At 39.9% G+C, this 27,164-nt stretch overlaps 1 protein-coding gene across 1 annotated transcript in view; it reads right to left on the bottom strand.

The window, feature by feature from the left end:
* The window catches only part of LOC140911645 (guanine nucleotide-binding protein G(q) subunit alpha), a 230,984-nt gene that overhangs the window by 33,459 nt on the left and 170,361 nt on the right, over positions 1–27,164 (bottom strand). The window contains exons 4-5 of the mRNA XM_073345099.2: positions 24,537–24,665; positions 22,703–22,832 (exon numbers count right to left, since the gene is read on the bottom strand). Of these exons, the coding sequence (XP_073201200.1) occupies positions 22,703–22,832; positions 24,537–24,665 (259 nt within the window). The remainder of the gene's footprint in view (positions 1–22,702; positions 22,833–24,536; positions 24,666–27,164) is intronic.

Below are 27,164 nucleotides of genomic sequence, written 5' to 3'. Positions count from 1 at the left end.
AAACTTCAGAGAAAAGTGAAGCATGGTCAGCCATGAAGTAAGTGCCCGCACTGGAATTAGTAAAGGTGAGTTTGGAGAAAGGGGGTGTGCTGGGGATTGAACATGGTATGGTCAAGTCTTGGTGATTAACAAGCACAATGAATATGTGGGACCCATTTTCAGTATTCAAGACACCACTGCTCTTTACCAGAGATCCCAGAAGAAGTGAGGACAGTAGAAAGTGAGAGCACAGACTGTCTGGGGGCCAACCACAGAGAGAAAATGCTTCTGACAGTTTCCTGTCTCTCTCTCTCTCAGCCACTTGCGCAATGCTCCTGTTGTATTTTGGGATCAGTGTTCTTGCTAGCTCAGCAGCCTCTAGCACCTGCTCCTCTCGGTTTTCACTACCTTATTGGATTAGATTGCGAACAACAAATCACCATATTCTGGCACCCTACTAGTGGCTCAGCACTATTCTTTTTCAGGATTGTGCCCTTAATGAGGAACATAAAATTCTGGAAAAGAAGTGAAGACTGGATTGTGAGTGAGCCAGAGGATCCAGAAGTCAATAAAAATATTAGTGCTTCAGAGCATGGCGTCTATCAAACACTAGAAGAATTTTGAACTCCAAAACCTTAAAGTCACCGAATGCCATTTCAGGTTTTTGACCCACATCAAAATGATAATGTAACTATGATGATGTCCTGATTTGTCATTAGTTAATACATCATAGCTGAACATCACATAACTATTTCATTATGTGGAAACATAACTAGGCAGGCCAAAAAAGAATTTGAAGAGCAACTAGCAAAAGATACAAAAACTAACAGCAATTTTTTTTTAATCAGAAGCAGGAAGCCAGCCACACAACCAGTGGGGCCACCGGACACTCAAGGAACTAAAGTAGCACCCAAGAAAAACAAGGCCATTGTGGAGACGTTAACTGAATTCTATGCATCGGTCGTCACTGCAGAGGACGTGAGGGAGATTCCCCGAGCCGTTCTTTTTAGGTGACAAATCTGAGGAACAATCCCAGACTGAGGTGTCAATAGAGTAGGTTTTGGAACAAATTGATGAATTCAACGGTAATAGGTCACCAGGACCAGATGGTATTCACGCAAGAGTTCTGAAGGGACTCCAATATGAAATTGCAGAACTAGTAACTGTGCTATGTAACCTGTCACTTAAATCAGCCTCTGCACCAGATGAGCAGAGGGTAGCAACTGTGACACAGATTTTTTTAAAAAAGGCTCCACAGGCAATTCTGGCAAGTACTGGGAGGTAACCCTAACTTCAGTACCACGAAGATTGGTTGAAAGAACAGAATTATCAGACACATAGATGAACATATGTTGTGGGAAGAGCGAACACGGATTTTATAAAGGAAAGTCATGCCTCCCCAATCTATTCAAAATTTTTGAGGGTATGGACAAGGGTGATCCCGGGAATATAGTGTACTTGGACCTTCAGAAAGCCTTTGACAAGGTCATTCACCAAAAGCTCTTAAGCAAAGTAAAGAGTCATGGGATAAGAGGGATGGATCAGTAACTGGTTAAAAGATAGGAAACAAAGGGTAGGAATAAATGGTCAGTTTTCACAGTGGAGAGAAGTAAATAATATAGTCCCCCGAGGATCTCTGCTGGGACCAGTACTGTTCAACATATTCATAAATGATCGGGAAAAAGACTAAAAAGGAAAGAGTGGCAACATTTTCAGACGATAAAAAGTACTCAGGATAGTTAAGTCCAAAGCAGACTGCGGAGAGTTACAAAGGGATCTCATACAACTGGGTGAGTGAGTAACAAAATGACACTTGAAATGTAATGTTCATGGAGGATAGGTCCATCAATGGTTATTAGCCAAGATAGTCAGGGACGCAATCCCGTGCTCTGGGTGTCCCTAGACCTCTGACTGCTAGAAGCTGGGAATGGATGACAGGGGGTGGATCACTTGATAAATTGCCCTGTTCTGCCCATTCCCTCTGAAGCATCTGGCACTAACTACTTTTAGAAGACATGATACTGGATTAGATGGACTATTGGTTTGACCCAGTATGGCCGTTCTTATGTTATTATCATCTAGACTATAACTGAAAAGAGCTCTACTATTGTAAAGATTTATTTCCTCTAGTTTCAAAATGCACACATAACAAATTAAAAAACCTAACTTGGATTCTGGGCACGTATACAATTATTAAAAATACTTACTTGAAATCCAGATATATTAAGTAACCTAAAAAAGGAAAAGATCATCCACATTGTCCTTAAAAACGAAACTACAGGATAAGTTTCCCCACCAACTCCTCTCCCCATCTGCTCAAGAAAAGCTGAATAAAACTGATGTTCCTACATTGTGCCCTTATTCAGTGTTTGTAGAACAATAAAATCTCAGAGAAAACACTTTTCCAAAGCTCCTTCTGCCCTCCAGAGCCTCAGTCAGTAGCACTGGCTGAAACTCAAGCAGAGAAGACTCAGCTGTAATCTTTTCAAGACCCTGACACAACGGAAGCAATTTTATCCTCAAAATATCAAGAAAATTCTTCACAGTGGGAAAAGCTGATTCAGTAGCTCAGTTGAGGTAATCGCATTATCCAGGCTATCCCCCACCAAGAACAGTTCTGCTGTTCTTTGGGACTTCACAGATACTATGATGGAGGCAATTCCACATGGCTGCATAGCCACAGAAAATGACTGAAAAATTATGTTGTTAGATTCAGCATAAGACTTCTACTAACTATACTTCATTCACCTGTAACACTGTGATCTGTAAACTATGGTGACCTGTGAAAATGACAGAAGGGGAAATCCATGGAGGGATGCAGAGGGCTAAGTTAAGAGGTCAAAGCGAGAACCCAGGTAAAGTATCTTTATAACCAGCATTTTGCATAGATGTAAGTGGGGCAATATAGCATTTTTTCAAGGTCGAGAGGAATTTGCTGTAGGCAAATTATGAGGGTCTGGATCAGAGTTTTAGATGTGTGGATACGGTGTAGAAAGTAATGGCAAGATTTAGACACAGTCTGGATGCACAGGTCTAGAGTTTAAGTCAATCAAGTAAGCCATTTTTCTGTGATTTAAAAACTCCCAAATCTCAAATCATTCCTGATTGTTTCATTTGCTATGTCACTGAAGGGCAGAACTGGAATCTAAACTTGAATCTGGGAGTGTATTATAAGCTAAAAAAGCAGGAGTTATTTTCTAAATACTGTAATGCAAAGTCAGTTGATAGTTCTAAAGATGTAAAGAGAGGACCGGAATTATATGAGATATTGGTCTCCTATTAGAAAGTATATTCAGCATATAAATATAACTTTAAACAATAATAGTTTTAGATACAGTGAAATGGAACAGTCTTGTTATTAAAGGTACATTATTAGCTTAGGCACGCAGGATAGGGTTTGTTTAACAATAAGAATAGAGGGATACAGAACTTAATTTGAATAGAAACATTTTTATAAATTATATAAGCAATTCTTGAGAGGGTTAAAAATGCCCTCACTGTGTTGGAAAACCATATGAATTAGAACAGAAACTGACTAGTCTGGTTTGTTTCACTGTTCATAATAAAAATAAATGCAAAAAAAAAAAGTAAACATAATAAAAGATAAAAGCTTTTAAAAATTTTCAGTTTTAATTATATAAGTTGTCTTTAACAACAAAAGCAAGGCCATATTAAATTTTAGCTTGACACTGTCTCTTTAGCAACAAAAAAGGAAACTCTTGATAGAGAAACATTGCCCACCCCCCCCCCCCCCCGGGTACATATAGACGTTTGTACACAGAGTAGAATTTCCACATTGCTCCATTTAGCAGTAGTGAAATTCCTGACCTGCTTATCAGAAGCTGAGATGGCAAATAAGAACTGAATAACTACATTACAACAAGCAAAAGACTGGAAAAACTTAAGTGTTCTTCTCGCTAATCCTCCGTTACAAACATGCATTTAAAATTCACATCTGAGTGTGTACTCTTTCTTTATAAAGCAGATGAACTCTGACCATAATGAATTAAACATTTTTTTTCATTTATTTTGTGTACTAAATGCTCAGATGAGGTCACTAGAATTATTTTCAAATGCTATCTTCTATCATTACAGATATTGTTCTACCCAATTTCTCTGTAGCTTTTCCAGTCTATAATAATGGTATCAGCTTGGCAAATCCAATATCTGCCTTTTGACATCTCAGCTAAGAGAATTTCATTCCATTTATCAAAACTCATGACCCCATTTATTTTCAGTGATATTATACTAAATTATTCTAGTTAGAATTAAGTGAGGTGTCCCAGAAGTATTAACCTATTTAGGGACATGGAAAGGATATTCGTTAACTATTAAAAAAGCTCTCAGAAAACCAAACAGCAGTTAACTGAAACCATGCAACACTTACATTATCAATAATTAATATATTTAAATGTTTTGCTGCCTACAAACTCCATACAGGAACACTGTCCACTACTTTGTCCTTTCAGTCCTCCTCTTTATAAGATAAATAGGAACAATTATCCAACCTCATTCACTCCTGCATGCCCAACTGCTTCTTGATTACAGACAATTACTAAAGTTAAATGTTAACATGTTTCCTGAACCAAATGCATTACAATATCCTACTCTATTTCCACATGTTTGCTTTTGTACAGTGTTTATTGCAGACCTATAATATGTTTAACTTATATAATGGCAATATTTTACTTTTTAATGAATACCCATTTGCCAATTTATAGAGAGGAATCTGTTACTTTGTTTCACCTATTTCTTACATTGTGCAACATTATAATAAATATATTATGTATAATACATAATTTTACAATTTTAAAAGTGTCTGTCTAATGATAAACCTATATACATGCATTATATGTACATACACACAAATATACATGTTTGTATGTGATATAAAGGTTTTAATGTTATAAATTTGAAATGGCCGCTTTACTTGCAAATAACAAAGCCATGAGTTATGCCAATAAAAAAAAACCTTTATACCTCAAATATGTATTCTTTATGTGACACATTGCAGGAAATCTATTTTGTAAATATTTTAAAGAGTTAAACATTTTATGGGGACTATTTTTGTGTCCTTCCACCTGTAAAGTCAGATGCCTTAATTACCAGGAGTTGCATAGTATAGGGCTAAGAGGAGGCTATTAAAAAAAAAAGCTATGAAAATATAGTCTCTCTATATAAAATATTATCTTATTATATAAAATATGATCTCTCAGGCTCTTCCAAGACTGTAAGTGATTGCCAGTTCTCAGTGGAAATCTGGTAATTTCCCCTACCAAGTAGCATAAAACCTTATATTTCTAGCCCTACTGAGCTGTAAGATATCAAATGTTAAAGATCTGTAGGCATAAGTAAGTTGCAACTTGCCCAGGACTGAATCCAATCTATCCTGGGATCTGAGCAAGAGTAATTTTTCCAGTAAAAATTCCAAAATTGAGAGAATAAAGAGAAAACATTTGTCTGGCCGGCTGTTTTGTTTTGTTTTTAAACTGCAGCTGTTTGAAGCCACTCAGACTTGTGGAATGTTAGAAGAGTATCAGGGGAAAATTCAGTAGTGGGAGAGGGTAAGTAAAGTGGTCATATGTGTATGATAAATTACAGAATCATGTGATAAATTAATTTATCCCATAAATATCCACCTCCCAGCATGTTTGTGTGTATATTATATATACATGAAAACACCAACCCCTTTATAGCACATAAAATTAATAGAATTTTATTTAATTTGTAATACTAATGCTGTGATTGGTATAGTATATCCTCTGGGTCAAATTTTGCCCTCATTCACACCAGTGAGTCTAGAGAAACTACAGTTGTACTGAGCAGCAGAATTTGGAACTTTTAAATGTCTCCTTCCTTCCTCCTCTTTTTTCTCTGGGTATTTAAGAAAGCAATAGAAATTCAGCTCCGCTAAATGTTGCTAGATCTTATCCCATGTTTGAAAAGGAAAACAAGATATGCACAGTTTTCTCTTCTATATATTATGTGTAATAGGATGCTTGACTGAACAAGCTGGATGCAGTACGTAACAGGGAGAGATGACAATAGGTCAGAGGTAAGTGAGGACTGCTAGTTGAGTCATAATTAAGGTGCAGTCTGGCATCTGTTAATACTTTTTCTTCGGGTATAAAACATTCCTCATTAACAGGCTGCAGTTTTATGAACCATATCCAAATCAAAATAGCCTTACTGGCTACCGTCACTTAAGGTTCACCTACACTCCAATTAAAAACTCATGGCTTGTCAGTGCGAAGAGGCTGCTTAATTGCAATGTAGATATTTGGGTTTGGGCTGGAGCCTGGGTTCCAGAACCATGTGAAACGGGAGGGTGCCAGAGTTCAGGCTGCAGCCTGATCCCAAATGTCTACACCACAGTTAAGCAGCCCATTTAGCCCAAGCTCCATGAGCTGAAGTCAGCTGGCATGGGCTCACCGTGGGTGTCTAATTGCAAGCTTCAAGTGTCAGTAATAGCTAAGGCTGTTCTAATTCCCTATGCAGCACTTTCCTCTCCAAAATGCCTCTGTGGCCCATGAGACTGAGTCCTGTTGTGATTAATGCAACTAAAAATTAACTCCAATTGTAAGCTCAAATGTAAAAAGTATGTGCAAGTTCTTAAAATGTCTATAACTTTTTGCCTGCTTGGAAATTTAACCATGGAAAATAGGTCAAGTTCTTTTCAGTAATTAAATGTTATAAACAGGTGCAAGAAAACCAGACAGAGAAACTGGATTAGCCCAAACGAAAAAGCTGATAGTATTCTGCTGATATTATTCAAAGACTGTGTTGAAATTATGCTTGTTAAAAAATAGAGGATATGGAACCAGAAGTTAATGAAACAAAATTGGTATGTCAGATATTAGGCCTAACTGGTGGACAAAATAATGAGGATGAACTATGACACTCACATTTCCCCTTTTTGGGTTTCTAAAAAAACTTGCACTGCTTGCCTGTTCCACCTTGCATCCCAGTTCAGCCTACTGGGGGTCAGGAACAACCTGGTAGACTTCTAAGCAGGAAGATGTTCAGCTCATCTTGTCTCATCTCATCTTCCCTGATCCCAAAGTAGAAAGAGTAGACCAGACTTGATCATATAACATTTTTTTCCCCCCACTTGTGAGTCCTGAAAATCAACATATCATCATGACATCTAGTCCTCAAGGGATACCTAATTGCCTGCACTGCAAAGGAACATAAGATTCTGTTCTGTTCCCTTCCTTTTGTTCCCTCCCTCCCTTCGCCTCTCCCCTCGCTTCCTTCCTCCTATCCTCACTCTTATTCTCTCAGCTTCTCATCAAATCCTGAATCAACTTCACTGCATCAGCACAGCGAGACGAGAGGACCACAATCCTTCCCTGTCTAAGGAGAAAAGACCCAATTAGATGATACCCCTGACTGGAATGTGAACCAGGGTCTAAGCAACTGGTGCTGTGGTCAGCCTGTCAGCCAAAGCATCCATTTGCGACTGACCAGCCATCCAGTCTTCCAAAGACAACAGCAAAAGTTGTATTTTCTCCACCCTTTCTATCCACTCTCTCCTTCACCCTGTGCCTGTTAGAAACAGGAGACAGGAGTACCCTTTACACATGAGGACTGAAAGTAAAATTAACCCTTTCCTTTTTGATCAGAGAAAGGTAGTTCTGAAAATAAAACTCTGACATTTTGCCTCCAAAAGAAGAGAGACTTTAAAGGTTTTGATTAAGTTTGTTTTGCGTAATTTCTCAGTTTCAGTACAAATGCTTGTTTCAATTTCTTGTTTTTTCTTGTGTTTGATCAATAAACAGTGAACTTTAAAATGAATGTTTTGGGTGTTTGCCAAGAAATCAAGTATACCAAGGTCTATGTAGGAAAAAAACCCAGACCTCTTTATATAGAATTATGTTGGACATTGAAAGAGTTTATAACAGATATATTAGCCCCAGCTTAAGGAGGTCCCTTTTCCTGGGTAAGGTAACAGGGAAGGTTCCAGAACAATCAGGAACTTTCTGGAAACAATTAAGGCAGACAGGCTGATTAGAACACCTGCAGCCAATCAAGAAGCTGCTATAATCAATTAAGGCAGACTAATCAGGGCACCTGGGTTTAAAAAGGAGCTCACTTCAGTTTGTGGCATGCGTGCAAGGAGCTGAGAGTGAGAAGGCGTACTACTGGAAGACTGAAAAGTACAAGCAATATCAGATATCCAGAGGAAGGTCCTGAGGCGAGAATAAAGAAGGTGTTGGGCAGAGGCCATGGGGAAGTAGCCAAGGGAGTTGTTGCTGTCACACAGCTGTTACAGGAGCCAATGTAGACATCTGCAATCCACAGGGCCCTGGGCTAGAACCCGGAGTAGAGGGCGGGCCCGGGTTCCCCCCATCCCTCTATTCCCCCAACTCCCTACTTGATACCGGAGGAGTTGAACTGGACTGTGGGTTCCACCAGAGGGGAAGGTCTCTGGCCTGTTCCCCGATCCACTAGGTGGATCAGCAGAGACTGTGGGGATTGTTCTTCTTCCTTTTCCCCATGCTGGCCAGTGATGAGGCTAACTAAGTGAACGGAAGATTTGAGCCACGAAAGTGGCCAAACTGAGGGCTGCTGTGAACCTCTGAGGCGAGCAAATCTGCCAATAAGCGCAGGACTCACCAAGGCAGAGGAGGAACTTTGTCACAACTACCTTAAACTCTTTTGACCCTTGTGATTAATACAACAGCCCTGCACAGACTCTGCCCAACTCAGTCCCAGAGGAATGACACTAGGTAACACCGTAAACTAACTGGGTCCTCATCTGACAACTAGACAATAAAGCTGACAGATTTACATTAAAAATGTACATTATAACATGAACTGCACTGGAAAAAATACGTAAGTATTAAAAGCCCTAAACCAGTTTCATAATGATACAGGGTTGGTATACTTAAATGTTGATACACTGAGTTATGTAACTCCTGTATACTGTTGTTCATACATGAAAACAAGATTATGGAAAGAAACTATGCATAACTGAGAAGCAAGCATTTCCTTCTTTGTAAAAGCACAATACAAACAGAAAGGAAAAAGTTTTCAGGAAATATCATTCAGTGGATTAACTAGGAAAAAAACCCGCTATCTTACAAAAATCACACTAATCAGGCCATGTAAACAGTGTAAAGTGGAGCAATAGAGAATTGGTAAAATGTTAGGTCAGATCTCTTAATTTGATTAAGAGGCAGAGAGATCAAAGGAGGATTATACTGTATCCTAGGATCACATTAGAGATGTTCTGGTTAAGGCCTTTTGGACATTTGATTCCCCCTTTCTCTCAACATTTTTCCTTTTGGGTGAAATTTGTCATGCCTGTTCTCAGCTCAAAGGTGAGTTTATTTTTTGCTAGTGAGTGGGAAAAAAACATTCAGTTGGTTATTGAGTTGTCCAAGCATGGGAAAAACAGGGTTCACATGTAAAAACAAAAGAAATCAGGAACATTTTGTGCTTGAATAATTCACAAATAGCATTGTTTTAAAACTGAAACTTTACATGTATGTAGTCCTCAATAAGAAATATCTACATTGCTAATTTTTTTTAAAGAAAGCTTCATATGATTTAAAAGCATATTCTGTGCTTGCAAAATCCTTCACTGTCCCTTATCTATTAATCACTCAAGAGGGTTGGTTTCCAGGTAGAAGCACACACATGCACCTATACATTTGAAGTAAACTCACATAGAAAAAAACTGAAAAAATATAAAGAAAACACACAATTGACTGTAGACACACAAAGTAAAAATTTTAACTCCTTTGCTAATAAAATAAAGCCCAGTCAAATTTACGTTAATGCATTGTTAAGTTTGAAAATTTAAATGCAAAAAAGACAGGATACTCAGAAAATAAAAGAGTTTAATGCTGTTCTCTGGTGGAATTTTTTTGTACTACACCAGGGAAAATGGCCCTACAAGCCAGCAATACTGGCTATATGAGGATGACCATTGTGCAGGAGGATTCTCCAGTGGTTTAGAGCCAGCATGACCGCTTCTATGCCAATCTTCTCCTGGCTACTGGTGTAAAGGACATGGCTGTGGATTGCTTAAGTCCCTGACATCCCCAATGGCCCTCTTGGACTACTGGCCACCAACACAAGTTAGAGCAGCCCTGACGCTTCTCTAAAATACGATGGCAACTGGCCCAGCACAGACAACCCAGGATTGCGGGAATGCAAGGTGACTTAGAGCTCTTCCTTTGCAATGCACGCTTCTCATCCAAAGCCAAGGATCTGGGCTAAGTTTCCCAAGGACAATGTTAACTTGGCCATATTATCATTATATTAAACAACCTTGGAAACAGCTTAAACAGCAATCCAAAATCCACCAATGCACCAGGTCATATTACTGAATTTCTTGACTTTTGTCAGTTTAAATTTGCAAGCTTAATGATGAATTCGGGGCACTTCCATAAATCTGTTTTAATTAATATTTGTAGAAACATTTTGTCTGAGATAGATAACTGTCCTATGCATTTCCTAAGTGAAGTGTCCATCACCACAGTATCTTGGCATTAGAATTAAACATGGCAAAACTTCATACTGTAGGATACCACTATATACGAAAAACAGTCACACAGGTTCACACAGTGGAGAAGAAGCCATGCATTGCTAATCACTCCACACAGATGACAAATTATCAGTGGCAGCGTCACTGGCCTGATCCCAGAAAAGCTCTTGAAAGACTATAAAGCATTTTAGTTAAGAACAGTGGTGACAGTGTCAAAGGTCTTCCCACATCCAAAATTACTCAAATTGCTTAAATGGAAGAGGCTGCTTCCACAGGACAGCAGCTTGGCACAGGGACTTGGCTGACCAGACAGCTAACAAGACAGACCTCAGAAAAACTCAAAAAGATTTGCTCTGATTTTCTAGAAATTTGTTAAATTCCCAGTCAATGGAAACCAAGATGTCGCTCTCCTTTCCCTTCCCTGCTCTCCTTCCCTCCCTTTCCATTCCTTTACTTTTTTGTTCTTTTTTTCTCTTCCCTTATTTTTGAGGTGTGGGGGGCAAATCAATAACATATACATTAAAAACAAACCAAGGTTACTTTTAACATCTCAACAGTGTATTATTTAGATCTGTGCTAACACACCTGTCCCAATCTCTAGTTTAAAGTATACAGGATTTCCTTTGTTTAATGGCTTTGTGGCACACTTAAGTTACACAAATCTATTTTATCTTTTAACAGGTTTTATCTTTTAACAAATTCTGAATCTTGTCTTCTTAGAAACATAGAATCACAGAGATGTAGGGCTGAATGGGACTTTGAGAGGTCATCTAGTCAAGCCCCCTTCCCTGCACTGAGTTAGGACACAGTATATCTTGACCACCCCTGACCGGTGTTTGTCTAACCTGTTCTTAAAATCCAGGGGATGCTGTGAAGGCCAAAAGTATAACTGGGTTCAAAAAAGCATTAGATAAGTTCCTGGAGGATAGCTCCTTCAATGGCTATTAGCCAAGATAGTCAGGGCTGAAACCCTATGCCCTGGGTGTCCCTAAGCCTCTGACTGCCAGATGCTGGGACTGGACCACAGGGAATGGATCACTAGATAACTCCCCTATTCTGTTCATTCCTTCTGTAGCACCTGACACTGGCCGTTGTCAGAAGACAGTAAACTGGGCCAAATGGACCACTGGTCTGACCCAGTATGGCCATTCTTATGTTATTACCTCCAGTGACAGAGATTCCACAACCTCCCTTGGGAGCGTATTCCAATATTTAACTATCCATATAGTTAGAACCTTTTCCCTAATATCTAACCTAAATCTCCCTTGCTGAAGATTAAGCTAATTACTTTTTGTCCTATCTTCGGTGGACATGGAGAACAACTGATTGCTGTCCTTTTTGTAACACTCCTTAACAAATCTGAAGACTGTTTTTTCTCATGACCAAACATACCCAGTTTTTTCACCTTTCCTCATAGGTCAGGTTTTCTAAATCTTTTATCGTGTTTGTTGCTCTTCTCTGGACTCTCTCTACTTTGTCCACATCTTTCTTAAAGCGTGGCACCCAAAACTGGACACAATACTCCAGCTGAAGGCTCAACAGTGCCAAGTGGAGTGGGACAATTACCTCCCGGGTCTTACATAAGACACTCCTTCTTAATGCATGGCAGATTTAGATTAGCCTTTTTCACAACTGCATCACATTGCTGGCTCACATTCCATTTGTGATCCATGATAAGCCCCACATCCTTTTCAGCAACATTGCTGCCTAGCCGGTTATTCCCCATTATTTTTTGGCTTGGCTGTGTACTGAACTTCTCCATGAGTGGGACAGAATCCATCCCAACAAGCCAGCCTGAGGATGAAGTAACTCCTGCATCTCCCGTGCCACCCTCCATGGTGAAAAATGGCCTCGTCATGCTCCTTCCTCAGCTCCAATGCCAACGGTCACCTGTGCACAGGGAGCTTCACGGAGCTGGGCTCAGCGGTCAGCAAAGAATGTGTGTCCATTGTGCTGGCTCCACCACTCAATCCTCAATTCAAGCTGTGTCTGGACATCTCTGCAACTGCAGAGGCATTGGCAGGATTATATAAAGAGGTCCTCATTGCAAAACATCACCATAGACTTCGAATTAAAATGAGGAACAAACATTGTACACTTCTTACTACTTTGTTTAATGTTAGGAGAGTGCCATGCGACAGGAATGCTTATTGTCCCCACATCCACATTCAAGCAAACTACATTTTACTGATGTGAGATAAATACACTCTTCTCCTACACTCGCCAGGACTGGAATGTTGGGGAAAGCCGGGGGGTGGGGGTGAATGGAGCAGCACTTTGATATCTCACTAACATCTATCCATATAATAGCGTCAGCGTGGGTGAGAGAAAGTGCAGCTCACTGAAGGGCAAAACTAAGCTCACCCAAACTGGTGTTTAGTTCTAAGCCATACTGAATTAGTTCCAGATCTGCAAGAATACAGGCCGAAGGCTGTCAGAATACACATATATGCACAGAATACAGAAGTTGGACCCAGAAAGCCTGCTTTGAACTAAAGTTATGAACATCAGATTTCAAAGTGAAAAACAAAAAGTTTCAGAAGTTTATTTTCATTGGTGTTAATGTGAATCGTAAATACTTTAGGTGGACAGAGGCGGACCAGTCTTCAGGACACCTAAGAATTTTGCAGCTTTTTACCTCCATAAGATGTTTTTAAAGAGAAACTTTGAAAAGTTGGAAGTTTTATAAATAAAGTATTATTACACAAAAATCAAGGCTGGAAATAAATTCAAGACTAGAAGTTATTATAACTGTGGGGATCAAGAGATGTTTTTGCTTACAGTGACTAGTTTCCAATCAGAATGAAAAAACATTTTCAGTTACATCACTCAGCTTCGCTGAAGTTGAAATCAAAGGTATTTTGAGACATGAATGAAAATTGACAAGAAATATTTCAGACTGAAAAGTAAATATTCAATGTGGTACACACGTGCTGTCTGGCTAAAACCCCTCTGGTCTATGCTGAAAATTTACTGCTCAATGACAAGAACAGTATTTGCAAAAGCCAAACCTTCCTACAGCAACATACTGACATTAACAAACAAAGATTTTTTACTTCAAATCAAATTTTTGGCAAAACTGCTTCCCAAGAGCCTTTTGTTTCTCTTATGTACAATTAATTTCCATGACGTGGCAACATGAGTACAGACAATAGATGCACCCTCCTTGTCTGCTTCAAGTTTTCTAATGCACACATTTCCTCCTGAACCTCCAGCAGCATTTCCCAGATAAGAATTTCCAAAGCACAAATAGGTTAGTCTACACAATATTCCCTATACTTAGTCCCTATAGGGAAGATTTAGGAGCGCAAGTCCCATTAATTGTTAATGGGAGTAGTGCTCCTAAATCATGTCGGCACTCCTGAAAATCCGACTCTCAGCTTAAACTCCACATTTTCCAGATACTTTTGTGGGTTTCTCTCCAGGAATTGCAACCTCTAGCAAAAAATTAGCAGTCAAGAGAAATTTGTTTTTCTGAGATGTGGCTGGTGCCAGTACAGAACGGGTCTGCCTGGAAAAGGCAGGAGTGAAAGTAGCCAAAAAGGGATTAGGCAGAAGTGGAAGCAGACGTGTGAGAAAGAAAAGAGGAGGTACGAGGATACTTGGAAGGTGAACCAGACTATTCTCCTCTCAGCGCATATCACATAAGGATTGCTTCTCCTCTCAGCTGACATGAATGGAGCACAACGTTGTGGGGGGTCTTCACAATTCCTCTGCGGAAACTATCCCTCGGTCAGCTGGAGAAGTAATGAGTGCTCTAACCAGGGAGCCATGCAGATTCAGAGAGCTGCTTGATCTAGCTCAGAGATGGGCAAACTACGGCCCATGGGACTGTCCTGCCTGGCCCCTGAGCTCCTTGCCTGGGAGGCTAGTCCCTGGGCCCTCCCCCACTGTTCCCCACCCCCGCAGCCTCAGCTCACTGCGTCGCCGGCGCAATGCTCTAGGCGGCAGGGCAGCGAGCTCCTGGAGCCGCGCAGCTGCCTGTCCTGATGCAGCTGCGCCACCAGCCACCAGTGCTCCAGGCAGCGCGGTAAGGAGGCAGGGAGTGCGGGGGTTGGATAGAGGGCAGGGGAGTTTGGGGTGATAGTCAGGGAGCGGGGATGTGGATAGGAGTCAGGGCAGTCAGAGGGCAGGGAACAAGGTGGTTGGATGGGGTAGGGGCACCAGGGGGGCAGTCAGGAAGGAGAGGGGAGTTGGATAGGGTGGCGGGAGGCAGTTAGGGGCAGGGGGTCCGGGGGCGGTCAGGGGACAGAGAGCGGAGGGTGGATGGGGCAGGGGTCCCCAGGGGGCCATCAGGAAACAGGGGGGTTGGATGGAGCAGGAGTACTGGGGGGGCTGTCAGGCGGCAAGAAGCAGTGGAGGTCAGATAGGGGATGGGGTCCAGGCCATGCCTGGCTGTTTGGGGAAGCCCAGCCTCCCCTAACCAGCCTTCCATACAATTTCAGAAACCCGATGTGGCCCTCAGGCCAAAAAGTTTGCCCGCCCCAATCTAGCTAATATAAGAGTTTGATGCAGCACCTGATCCATCAGGACAGGACATCTTTAGAGGATAATACTTCCTCCCAAAACCCCTCGAAGGAAGAATAGTGACCTAGATTTCCTAAACCCCTCTTTCTGGAAAGGTAAATTTTGACAGTCATTTGGACATCTCAAGAATTCCATAGAACTTCATACCTAGCCAGAGGTTTGGGGCATAGCTGAGGAAGGAGATCTCCACAGAAGGCTTTGAGAGAAAATTAGGGTGAGAATAGCTAGAGAGGGATGCAGACTAAAGCAACAAGCCACCCCTATTCTATGGACTGAAGTGGTATCCATAACAAACTCTATCTTAGTTAATGCAGAGGATTATAGCGTACTGACTCAAAGGTAACCTTGACAGAAGGCTCTGTGGATTAGGCTGAAGGTTCCACAGGGGAAATGATGATTTAATTAGAGGCCTCGGGCATGAAATTGCCTTTTAAAACACAGGACAAAAGTTTCAAACTTAGATACCTAAAGTGAGGTACCTTCAGCTGGTGTAAATCAGCACAGTGTCACTGAGGTCAATAGTGCTATGCTAATGTACACCTTCTGAGGCTCTGTACCCTAAATTCAAAATGGGAGTCCAGTTTGCTCGGAGACTACAGCAACCCAAAAAATGAAGGGAGTACAGAGATTTCTGTAGCCTTTTCTCTGCCTATTGGAACAGGAAAGTGGTCTCTTTCTTGGTCTGTCCCTGATACTACAGCGATGGTGTAATCCTGTCTGATGAGGATAGGATGCAAAGGAGAAATATTCAGGAACAACAGGTCTAGATAGAATGCCCTTAGTCCTCTGAACCTAAATTTTCATTCTCTATGGGAGTACTCCCCCTTCTGTACTTCCTCTGGGAGTACAACAACCTTGTGAATGAACCAGATCCCTCTTCAAGTGAGGACGGCATCTTCTTTTTTGTGCAGTTATTCCTGGAGAGGAAGTCCGTTTCAGGGAATGCCAGCTTTAAGCTGGTTCTGCGTGTTAGTCTCCAGCTACGCACGGTCAATCAGCATTTATCATCAGTTTGTGTTAAACAGCTTCAACTTTCCATTTGCATTTAAGGGAATAAACATATAGTGGTGAGGAGCAAATCTCAAAAAGTTGTGAAATTCAGTTTGGACAGCCATTCAAAAGTTTCAGATGTTTAATACGAAGAGTATTCTGGAAATCAGGCTGTATATCTGTCATAATTTGCTTTTCCCTATGTGATTTCCAGTGCTTTCTCGTTTCAACTCTGTCATGAAAATGCTTTGAGAATAGCTCCCTCTTGATATGTCAGTTTCTAGTCCAGGGGCGGGCAAACTTTTTGGCTTGAGGGCCACATCGGGTTTTGGAAATTGTATGGAGGGCCATTTAGGGGAGGCTGTGCCCCTGCCCCCATCCGCCCCCCTTGCTTCTCGGCCCCTGACGGCCCTCCCCGGGACTCCTGCCCCATCCACCCTCCCCCACTCCCTGTCCCCTGACCGCCCCTGGAACCCCTGCCCCTGACTGCCCCCCACAGCCCCATTCAACCCCCCCGTTCCCTGCCCTCTGACTGCCCGCCCCCATCCACACCCCCACCCCCTGACCAGCACCCCGAACTCCCCTGCCCTCTATCCAACCCCTCCCCCCCGCGCCCCGCTCCCTGCCCACTTACCGTGCAGCACAGAGCACTGGTGGCTGGTGGCGCTACAGCCGTGCCGCCCAGAGCGCTGCGCCGGTGTAGTGTAGTAAATTGCTCTCCGTAACTGCTACCAGTAGCACATTCCTACCCGGAGCAGTTTAATACACTACACCGGCAGCATGCGTGATGAGGCTGTGGAGGAGGGGGAACAGCGGGGGAGGGGCTGGGGGCTAGCCTCCCGGGCCAGGAACTCAGGGGTCGGGCAGGAGGGTCCCGTGGGCTGGATGTGCCCACATAATTTGCCCACCTCTGTTCTAGTCCATGGCTGCAAGAGGACAATGCAGAGAAGAAACAGAAACCAAAAGATAAACAAACATTTTCATAACTCAGAAACATTTTAGGCTTGGTTTGAGTAAAGGGCCAGGTTTTTGTTGACTCTTGTTTTATCTGAACCTGTTCAATATCCTTAGTTATCAGACCAAGCTAACATAAGGCAGGCCAATATGAAAATGTGTCAACTCATTTTAAGATTTTTTTTCTTAGTAATTAACTGTGAATGCAATATTATATATTACTGCACATAAACTAGATCAGAAATACACTCTACATATGACCCTCACTACAATTAACATAACAGACTTTACATGCAGCCTCCCTCTACTGCCCAAACTAACTTCAATCATGCTTTGTTCTCTGAAGACAGAGGCTTTCATGCATTATGAATAGCCCTCACTGTGAAGGATGGTCCTTAGTTTAGAACCTATGTACCATAATCCAACATTAAACCTGGTATTATCTGAATGTTAACACATTAAATTATTTCTATCACAAATACAGGATCGTGAAAGTGAGGTTTTAAAAAAAATGTCATCTATAATAAAGAGATTAACCCAACATATTTTGGGCTCAGAGCCTACATATGTAATAAGCACCATTTATGCCACATGTTAAGAGCTTATCATGGTTTTGAGAAGTGTGTAGGGTGCTGTGTGCGTCCTCTGAAATGAGGTGACGATTACCTGTTCTGTTGATAGGTTTAAGCTTTCTGTAGTATTATTTTTATTGTGCCCTTAATTTTGGCTCTTTGTCCCACATTTGGGCTTTGGTGAAAGCAAAATATTGCTTGTACAGCAGTCTAACTTAGAGCATTACACTGATAAAAATAATTACTATAATGCACATGTTTTGTAAAATAAAATAACATGCTGATGTGAAGCCCAGTTAAAGGAATACAAACTCTGATCATAAACAGAATAAAAAGATGTATCTCCTGTAGTACGTCAGTCTATTCCAGTCCTTCACAGATATGAACATTTTGTGAACATAAGAACCGCCATACTGGGTCAGACCAAAAGTCCATCTAGCCTAGTATCCTGTCTTCCAACAGTGGCCAATGCCAGATGCTTCAGAGGGAATCAACAGAACAGGTAATCATCAAGTGATCCATCCCTTGTTGCCCATTCCAAGCTTCTGACAAACAGAGGCTAGGGACACCATTCTTGCCCATTCTGGCTAATAGCTATTGATGGACCTATCCTTCATGAACTTATCTAGTTCTCTTTTGAACCCTGTTATAGTCTTGAACTTCACAACATCTTCTGGCAAAGAGTTCTACAAGTTGATTGCATGTTGTGTGAAGAAATACTTCCTTTTGTTTATTTTAAACCTGCTGCCTATTAATTTCATTTGGTGACCCCCTAATTCTCGTGTTATAAGAAGGAGTAAATAACACTTCCTTATTTACTTTCTCCACACCAGTCATGATTGTATAGATCTCTATCATATCCCCCCATAGTCGTCTTTTTTCCAAGCTGAAAAGCCCCTGTCTTATTAATCTCTCCTCATATGGAAGCTGTTCCATACCCCTAATGATTTTTGTTGCCCTTTTCTGAACTTTTTCCAATTCCAATATATATCTTTTTTGAGATCAGGCGACAACGCAGCATTCAATATGTGTTAATTAAATGTCTGAGTGCATACCAAAGCGATAAAATTGAAAGACCTCTGTTTTATTAGGGTTGTACTTTTAGCTGGCTGATGTAACAGGAGTTTTTTCTAAAAAAAAACAAAAGGGCAAATCTACAAGCTCTTGCTCAACTCTTGAAACTGGACTTTATTAAGAACTAACACTGAAAAAGAGTCAAGTAATGGGAGTCTGTGGGGATACCAGACTTATTTTGCTATATCTATCATTTTCTGAAGTGATGTAACTTACGTCTATGCAATCATGTAAATATTATGCTGATTCATTTAATGTTACTAAATGAAAAAGACTGGCTAGCACAGATTTGGCACACCCTGTTAGGTTTTGAAGGGTAACTGAAACAGTTTCTGTTTTTTAAAAAAAGGAAATATTTCCAAATGTTAAATTATCTTATTACCCTGAAAAATTGTCACAAAGTGCAGCTAATATATGTGGTAACTGTTAAATTAACTATTGGTGTGTTTTGACTGCTGATTCCATCCTTTATAATTAGGCTTGGAAGGATTGGATTTTTATGGGAAATGTTGGTAAACTTTGATTTCACCATAGAAACGTGAACCAACAAAAACATTTTTCTATTGATAATAATTGAAATTAACCGAAAGATAAAGAAAGAAAAATGCTGCTTGATTTAAGGATATTTAGTTTATATATTTTGTAGGGCTGGCAAGTGATTAAAAAATTAATCATGATTAATCGCGTTGTTAATAATAGAATGCCATTCATTTAAAATATTTTTGATTTTTTTTTAATATTTTCAAATATATTTATTTCAATTACAACACAGAATACAAAGTGTACAGTAATCACTTCATATTTCTTTTTGATTACAAGTATTTGCACTGTAAAAAAAATAGTATTTTTCAATTCACCTAATACAAATACTGTTGTGAAATCTCTTTATCATGAAAGTTGAACTTACAAATGTAGAATTATGAAAAAAAACTAAACCTGCATTCAAAAATAAAACATTGTAAAATTTTAGAGCCTGCAAGTCCTACTTCCTAATTTTAGAGCACTTAGTCCTATTTCTTTTTCAGCCAGTCGCTCAGACAAACATGTTTGTTTACATTTCCAGGAGATAATGCTGCCCGCTTCTTGTGTACAATGTCACCTGAAAGTGAGAACAGGCGTTCTCATGGCACTGTTGCAGCTGGCGTTGCAAGATATTTATGTGCCAGATGTGCTAAAGAGTCATACGTCCCTTGATGCTTCAATCACCATTCCAGAATATATGCGTCCATGCTGATGACAGGTTCTGCTCGGTAACAATCTAAAGCAGAGCGGACCAATGCATGTTATTTTCATTATCTGAATCAGATGCCACCAACAGAAAGTTGATTTTCTTTTTTGGTGGTTCGGGTTCTGTAGTTTCTGCATCCAAGTGTTGCTCTTATAAGACTTCTGAAAGCATGCTCCACAGCTCGTCCCTCTCAGATTTTGGAAAGCACTTCAGATTCTTAAATCTTGGGTCCAGTGCTGTAGCTATCTTTAGAAATCTCACATTGGTACCTTCTTTGCGTTTTGTCAACTCTGCAGTGAAAGTGTTCTTAAAATGAACAACATGTGCTGGGTCATCATCCAAAACTGCTGTAACGTGAAATATATGGCAGAATGCAGGTAAAACAGAGCAGGGGACATACACTTCTCCCCCAAGGAGTTCAGTCACAAATTTAATTAACGCATTATTTTTTTAACAAGCGCCATCAGCATGGAAGAATGTCCTCTGGAATGGTGGCTGAAGCATGAAGGGGCATATGAATGTTCACATAACTGGCACGTAAATACCTTGCAATGCTGGCTACAAAAGTGCCATGCAAATGCCTGTTCTCACTTTCTGGTGACATTGTAAATAAGAAGAGGGCAGCATTATCTCCTGTAAATGTAAACAAACTTGTTTGTCATTAGCTGAACATGAATCAGAGAATCATAGAATAACAGAGTTGGAAGGGACCTCTGGAGGCCATCTAGTCCAACCCCCTGCCCAGAGCAAGACCAATCCCAACTAAATCATCCCAGCCAGGGCTTTGTCAAGCCTGACCTTAAAAACTTCTAAGGAAGGGGATTCCACCACCTCCCTAGGTAACTCCCAGTGTTTCACCACTCTCTTAGTGAAAAAGTTTTTCCTAATATCCAACCTAAACCTCCCCCACTGCAACTTGAGACCATTACTCCTTGTTCTATCATCAGCTATCACTGAGAACAATCTAGATCCATCCTCTCTGGAACCCCCTTTCAGGTAGTTGAAAGCAGATATCAAATCCCCACTCATTCTTCTCTTCAGTAGACTAAACAATCCCAGTTCCCTCAGCCTCTCCTCATAAGTCATGTGTTCTAGACCCCTAATCATTTTTGTTGCCCTTCGCTGGACTCTCTCCAATTTCTCCACATCCTTCTTGTAGTGTGGGGCCCAAAACTGGACACAGTACTCCAGATGAGGCCTCACCAATGTCGAATAGAGGGGAACGATCACGTCCCTCGATCTGCTCGCTATGCCCCTACTTATACACCCCAAAATGCTATTGGCCTTCTTGGCAACAAGGGCACACTGTTGACTCATATCCAGCTTCTTATCCACTGTCACCCCTAGGTCCTTCTCTGCAGAACTGCTGCCTAGCCATTCGGTCCCTAGTCTGTAGCGGTGCATTGGATTCTTCCGTCCTAAGTGCAGGACTCTGCACTTGTCCTTGTTGAACCTCATCAGATTTCTTTTGGCCCAATCCTCCAATTTGTCTAGGTCCCTCTGTATCCTATCCCTACCCTCCAGCATATCTACCACTCCTCCCAGTTTAGTGTTAGAAGTAGGAGTGAGTGGACTTGTAGGCTCTAAAGTTTTACATTGTTTTGGTTTTGAGTGTAGTTATGTAACAAAAAAAAATCTACATTTGTAAATTGCACTTTCACAGCAAAGAAATTGCACAAAAAGCTTGTATGAGGTGAATTAAAAAATACTATTTCTTTTATTTATCATTTTTACAGTGCAAATATTTGTAATAAAAATATACACTTTGATTTCAATTACAACACAGAATACAATATACATGAATATGTATATGAAAATGTAGAAAAACATCCAAAATATGTAATAAATTTCAATTTGATATTATATTGTTTAGCAGTACGACTAAAACTGCGATTAATTTTTTTAAATTGCGATTAATTTTTTTTGAGTTAATCGCATGAGTTAAGTGCTATTAATCAACAGCCCTAATATTTTGACATGTGATGTTAACAATTTGTGTTTTAATGGTTATAAAGTTTTAATTTTTCAATCTCAACATTTACTGGCATAAAATAATTATTTTCTCTGCCCCCCATAATTTCCTGCAACTCTGAAAATTAAAATAGATAATAATAGAACAAAGTGCTGAAAAATAAACATTGATATTATCTGTCAAAATCATAAAAAGCTAATTCTGCCAACGCTATTTGTAATACACCATTTTCTTCTTTTGCTATTTCTCAACAGCTGCAAGAGAAAATATAACCCAGTGTAAAGGCTATGCTGAGAAATACTGAAATGAAGCTGTTAGCCTCTCCCAGTACTTTAGGATCTGGATTTACAATTGCAAAAACAAATGCCATCATCAAGGCATCTCATTCTGCATTCCAGATAGTCTGAAATGTAAGATCCTTGTAACCACTCCAGCCTTACAGACCCTACCCATAGGGCTCCATCGGAAACTCTACCTCCACAAATAACTACCATAAATAATTTCTTTGTAATCAACTAGATTCTATGGCAGCAAAAAACTGCTTGGCTCCACAGATCATCTGTACAGGGGATCAATTTGTATAACAGCATTTGAAGATCAGCGTTTTAATCTCTGCATTACTGTTGCTTTTGTAACCTGTAGTTGTATGATACTGCTGGTAGCCACATGGAAAACATTTGGGACTGGACATACCAATCTGTTCATAGACCATGACAGAACAGCTAGCTACTTTGAGATGAACTGGTAAGTACTAAGTATTATTTCTTTCGTTCTACTCATTTTCAGGCTCCCCTACATAATTCCCAAATACTCATGTGAAAAACACAGCTCTCCATAGTTCACCAAACCATGAGCTCAGGTTTCAATCAATTGCAATGCTCAAGAGAGTGCTTTCAGTCAGTGCTTACCTCATTGTCCGACTCCACAAGTACTTGATCATATTCACTAAGGGCTACTAGAAACATGATAGATGTGACATTTTCAAAGCAATGTATCCATTTTCTTCTTTCTGATCGTTGGCCTCCTACATCCACCATTCTGCAAGGTTAACAAAATCCACATCAATTCCAGGGGGAAACAAAGCCTAATAAAAATCAATGTACATCCACTTACGGAGCATCAAATTCAGCAATTTAGGTAATGAACAATTTGGGTGGAAACCAAAAAAAAAAAAAAATCCCTTTTTTGTTAGCAGTCATTCCATTAATATTTAAAAATCAACAGTGTATGTGTTGCGGGGGAGGCAGGTTGCCATGTTTCCTTTATAAGACTGACATGGCTTATAAATTTTAATAATTATAAGCTTCATCCTCTCAAGTGCTCTGCATGCAGAAATCTCTTTGAAGTAATTCTGAGCAACACTCGGGGAGTGCCTGCAGGACTCAGCCTCATAGATTTAGCAGAAACAGGCATGCAGAGCCTAGGGTAAAGTAGTTTGTAGCCAAAGTAAAAATGCTTGTAACTGAAATAGTTTCTGTATTTTTTCCATATAATTACAAGATATATTTTGAGGAACTAGCAAATAATTTTCAAAAGATAACAAATAAATATATATTGGGGGACTGATGATCTAGTGAGAAATACATGTGAAATGAACATTAAACTGAAGTAAATTTAATCTTTTGGATGGGATAGGTGATCATGTGACACATACGTAAACTTAGAATCAACATAAAATTTGAAAAACATGTTTTATTGAAAGTGCTTAAGATGTTTTGTGTATTTTTCCATTTCTGCCAAGAACACAAGTTAGTCCTTCGTATGTGTTTGGATAGAGGTTCATCCATTCCTTTAGTATCAACTGCTTAAAAATGATTCAGTGTTACAGTTAAAAATAATTAGAAAAAAATTATACTACTCCTATTACACTTCAGTCACTTGAAGAATATGATGGAGTGAGCATATAACAGACTGAAATTTGGTATGATAGCATAAATGTCCTCTTTTTGCATTTTGAATTTGCAATTGTAACACCCCATTATTCTGTATTCATGAAGTAGTGAAATGCATATAAGGTATTGAGTATTCCTACTGAAAAACAATGAACATGAGCTAAAAAAATTTGGGCACATAACATAAAATAAGCATTTTCAAGTTTAAGTTGATTCTCATCCTGAATTCAAAAAGAGCCTCAACTCAATCTCCCTTTTTCAGGCAAAGTTTTTCACCCACAATTAATTATCAGCCCAAAAGCTCTTACTTAGATATTTAAATTGCAGGTGCAATCAAGTTTTTATATTTCTAAGTGACAGCATTTGCACTTGAAATTAACTGTGGGTAAAATTATTTGTAGAAGTAAAAGTAAGCTTTAAATATGTGAACTATTCATTAAAAATCAAGCCTCTATGTTTATCTTTGCGCTTCATCTAATAAATAGGAAAAGAAGATGCACAACTGATTTTGGTTTATATATGTTTATATACATATAATTTGTAATTAAACATTGCTATAAATATTTTCAAAAAAATCAATTCCAAATTATTCCACTATGACCATAAGAACTGAATTAAAACATACACAGGTTTATTTTCTCTCTCTCTCTTGATCTCTTTACTTATTTCCTATAGTCAATTGGTAACAACTTGTGTACAATAACAAAGAAACAAAATGATCAAACAAATAACTAAAGTGCAGAATCAATTTATGTTTACACACTTTTTTTTTTTTTACCAGTATGTGACATTTTATACAACTAACATACAACGAAAATAAATGTATTAAGCGGTTTTTCTTGTTTTCTACCTGAAAATGACGCTTTGTAAGTCGAATGGATATTCAATGATCCCTGTTGTTGGGACTCGAACTCTAAGCACATCTTGTTGGGTGGGCAGATAGGCAGGTTCTGCTATACGGTCCAGGTCATTAAGATAGCTACAGACAGGGAGAAACAACAGGAACGCAAGACAGTGACACCATAATCCCACTGAGGGAAGGAGCAGGGCCAGGTGAGGAAGGGAAATGGGAGAGTGGGGTGGGAAGAAGAAGTGTAACAGAAATAGAGTATAGGTAAAAAAAAAAAGGGGGGGGTGCGGGGGAAGAGAGGAGGGTGCAAGAAAGTTCACCATTCTTCCCACCTACAGAGCCCTGCTCTTAAAGAAATGCCATCATAGACTGGATGTTGGCAAAGAAACCCTACCACAAGTGGCACCTTAGAGACTAACAAATTTATTTGAGCATAAGCTTTCGTGAGCTACAGCTCACTTCATCGGATGCATTCAGTGGAAAATTCAGTGAATGCATCCGATGAAGTGAGCTGTAGCTCACGAAAGCTTATGCTCAAATAAATTTGTTAGTCTCTAAGGTGCCACAAGTACTCCTTTCCTTTTTGCGAATACAGACTAACACGGCTGCTACTCTGAAACCTACCACAAGTGTCTCAGTATTATTGTTTTCCTTTTCACCAGATTATGCTTGGCTTTCTGCTAAGGCAGTGTTTCCTAAACTTGTTCCGCCGCTTGTTCAGGGAAAGCCCCTGGCAGGCCAGGTCGGTTTGTTTACCTGCCACATCTGCAAGTTCGGCCGATCGCAGCTCCCACTGGCCGTGGTTTGCCGCTCCAGGCCAATGGGGGCTGCGGGAAGCGGCGTGGGCTGAGGGATGTACCGGCCGCAAATTCCCGCAGCCTCCATTGGCCTGGAGCAGCGAACCATGGCCAGTGGGAGCTGCGATCGGCCGAACCTGCAGATGTGGCAGGTAAACAAACTGGCCTGGCCCGGCCCGGCAGGGGCTTTCCCTGAACAAGCGGTGTCTCACGTTTGGAAAACACTGCGCTAAGGAATTCCTAGATTCAACCCACATAAGTACTTAACACTTTTAAAAGCAAGACAAAAAACATATCAGAGAGATAAAATTGTGTAATTCTATATACAAATGTAGACATTAATTACCTGATGTATAGAAAGAGGTGTTCAAACAGATTTGCATGTTTTTCTACTGTATCTGGGAGCACACACAAAGACAGGCACAACAGATAGCTAGATACACATACCTGAAAATCCTGAACTGCTCTAAAAGAAAGGTGAATTGACTTAATGTAGATCAAAGCCTGGTTAGAAAACTTTCAGAAGACAAATGTACTCCCTAGGAAACATACAACTGGCCAGAGCCAGGACAAAAAGATATACCCTCCAGCTCAGAGGATTATTCATTGGTGCCAGTTGTGGACAATTCACAGATTTTAAGGCCAGAAGAGCGGTGGATAAAAACCAATGACTTTTAAAAATAAATAAAAAACATCAGATTTATTTTATTTAAATTGAATTTTTTTGATAAAATGATTTTTGAGGACAAAACCTATCTAAAGATGGTTTTAATTAAGATACATTAGAGCTCAAAGATATCTTATAATGGAATAGGGATTATAAATTCTAATTCTATAGTATGAGACAATATATTCATGTGATGTTTAAGAAAAGTTTTGTAAATGAGTTCCAATAGTTCATGGATTAGGGACCCAATGTTATGGGGTTCCACAGGCTTCTGTAGAGATTATTTAGGTTAATCTTTCCATCTACCCAATGGGACTCAGCGCTCAGTCTAGAAGATACCATCAGAGACGCTTAGTTTTGCCATTCTCAAACTTTGGATTTGTGTCTCCAGAGGTAACGTGGCCATTAACAGCAAAAATGTTTTAAATAAATAAATAAATAGAGAGAGGTGAGAAATAACAGACCTCAACTCTGTTGTCCCTCTGCAAATTTGTGTACACAGAGTCAATCCCGTACCTCTCTCTAAAAGTGAAAGGTTTCAAAAAGTTCAATGAATAGAAGATTGTTGGGGCAGAATAGATCTGGACAAGGAGGAGAAGTCTGGAGATAAATGTGAGAAGGGAGGGACAAGCTGTAAAAGAGACCCAGTTTGGTAATAAGAACCATTCAAGAAATATATGTTTGCTGATGATATTTTAAAGAAAGTCACACCAGTGAACTGGTGGAAGTCACTTCAGCACTTGGATTCAGAGACTGTTGAAGTGATAATCTCACTTTAAACAGCAGTAGCTTCTTCTGCTGGTGTAGAAAGAATATTTTCTTCCTTTGGACTAATTCATTCCAAATTGAGAAATCGTTTGGGACCTGAAAAAGCAGGAAAGCTTGTTTTTCTTTTCCAGATTATGAACAAAGAGGAAAATGAAGGTGAAGATGACGGAGTTAGCTGAAGAAGCCAATATTTTAAGTTTCTCATGTTGACCTGGCTGACAAAGTCGATTTAATTTTTGTTTTTAAAAAATATATATATTTCATTTAACTATTTTAGTTAAAAACAATTTTAACAAAAGCAAACCTGATTTTAAAAAACTTGAATGTTTAACTAAATTCAAAAATTCATATGCTTTGTTTTGTTAAAATATTATATGTTTGCTGTTGAAGAAAAAA

Source organism: Lepidochelys kempii, chromosome 5 (assembly GCF_965140285.1).
Source record: "Lepidochelys kempii isolate rLepKem1 chromosome 5, rLepKem1.hap1, whole genome shotgun sequence".
NCBI lineage: Eukaryota > Metazoa > Chordata > Testudines > Cheloniidae > Lepidochelys > Lepidochelys kempii.
The sequence above is the reverse complement of the archived record's forward strand: the minus strand, read 5'-3'. Positions and strand labels throughout refer to the sequence as shown.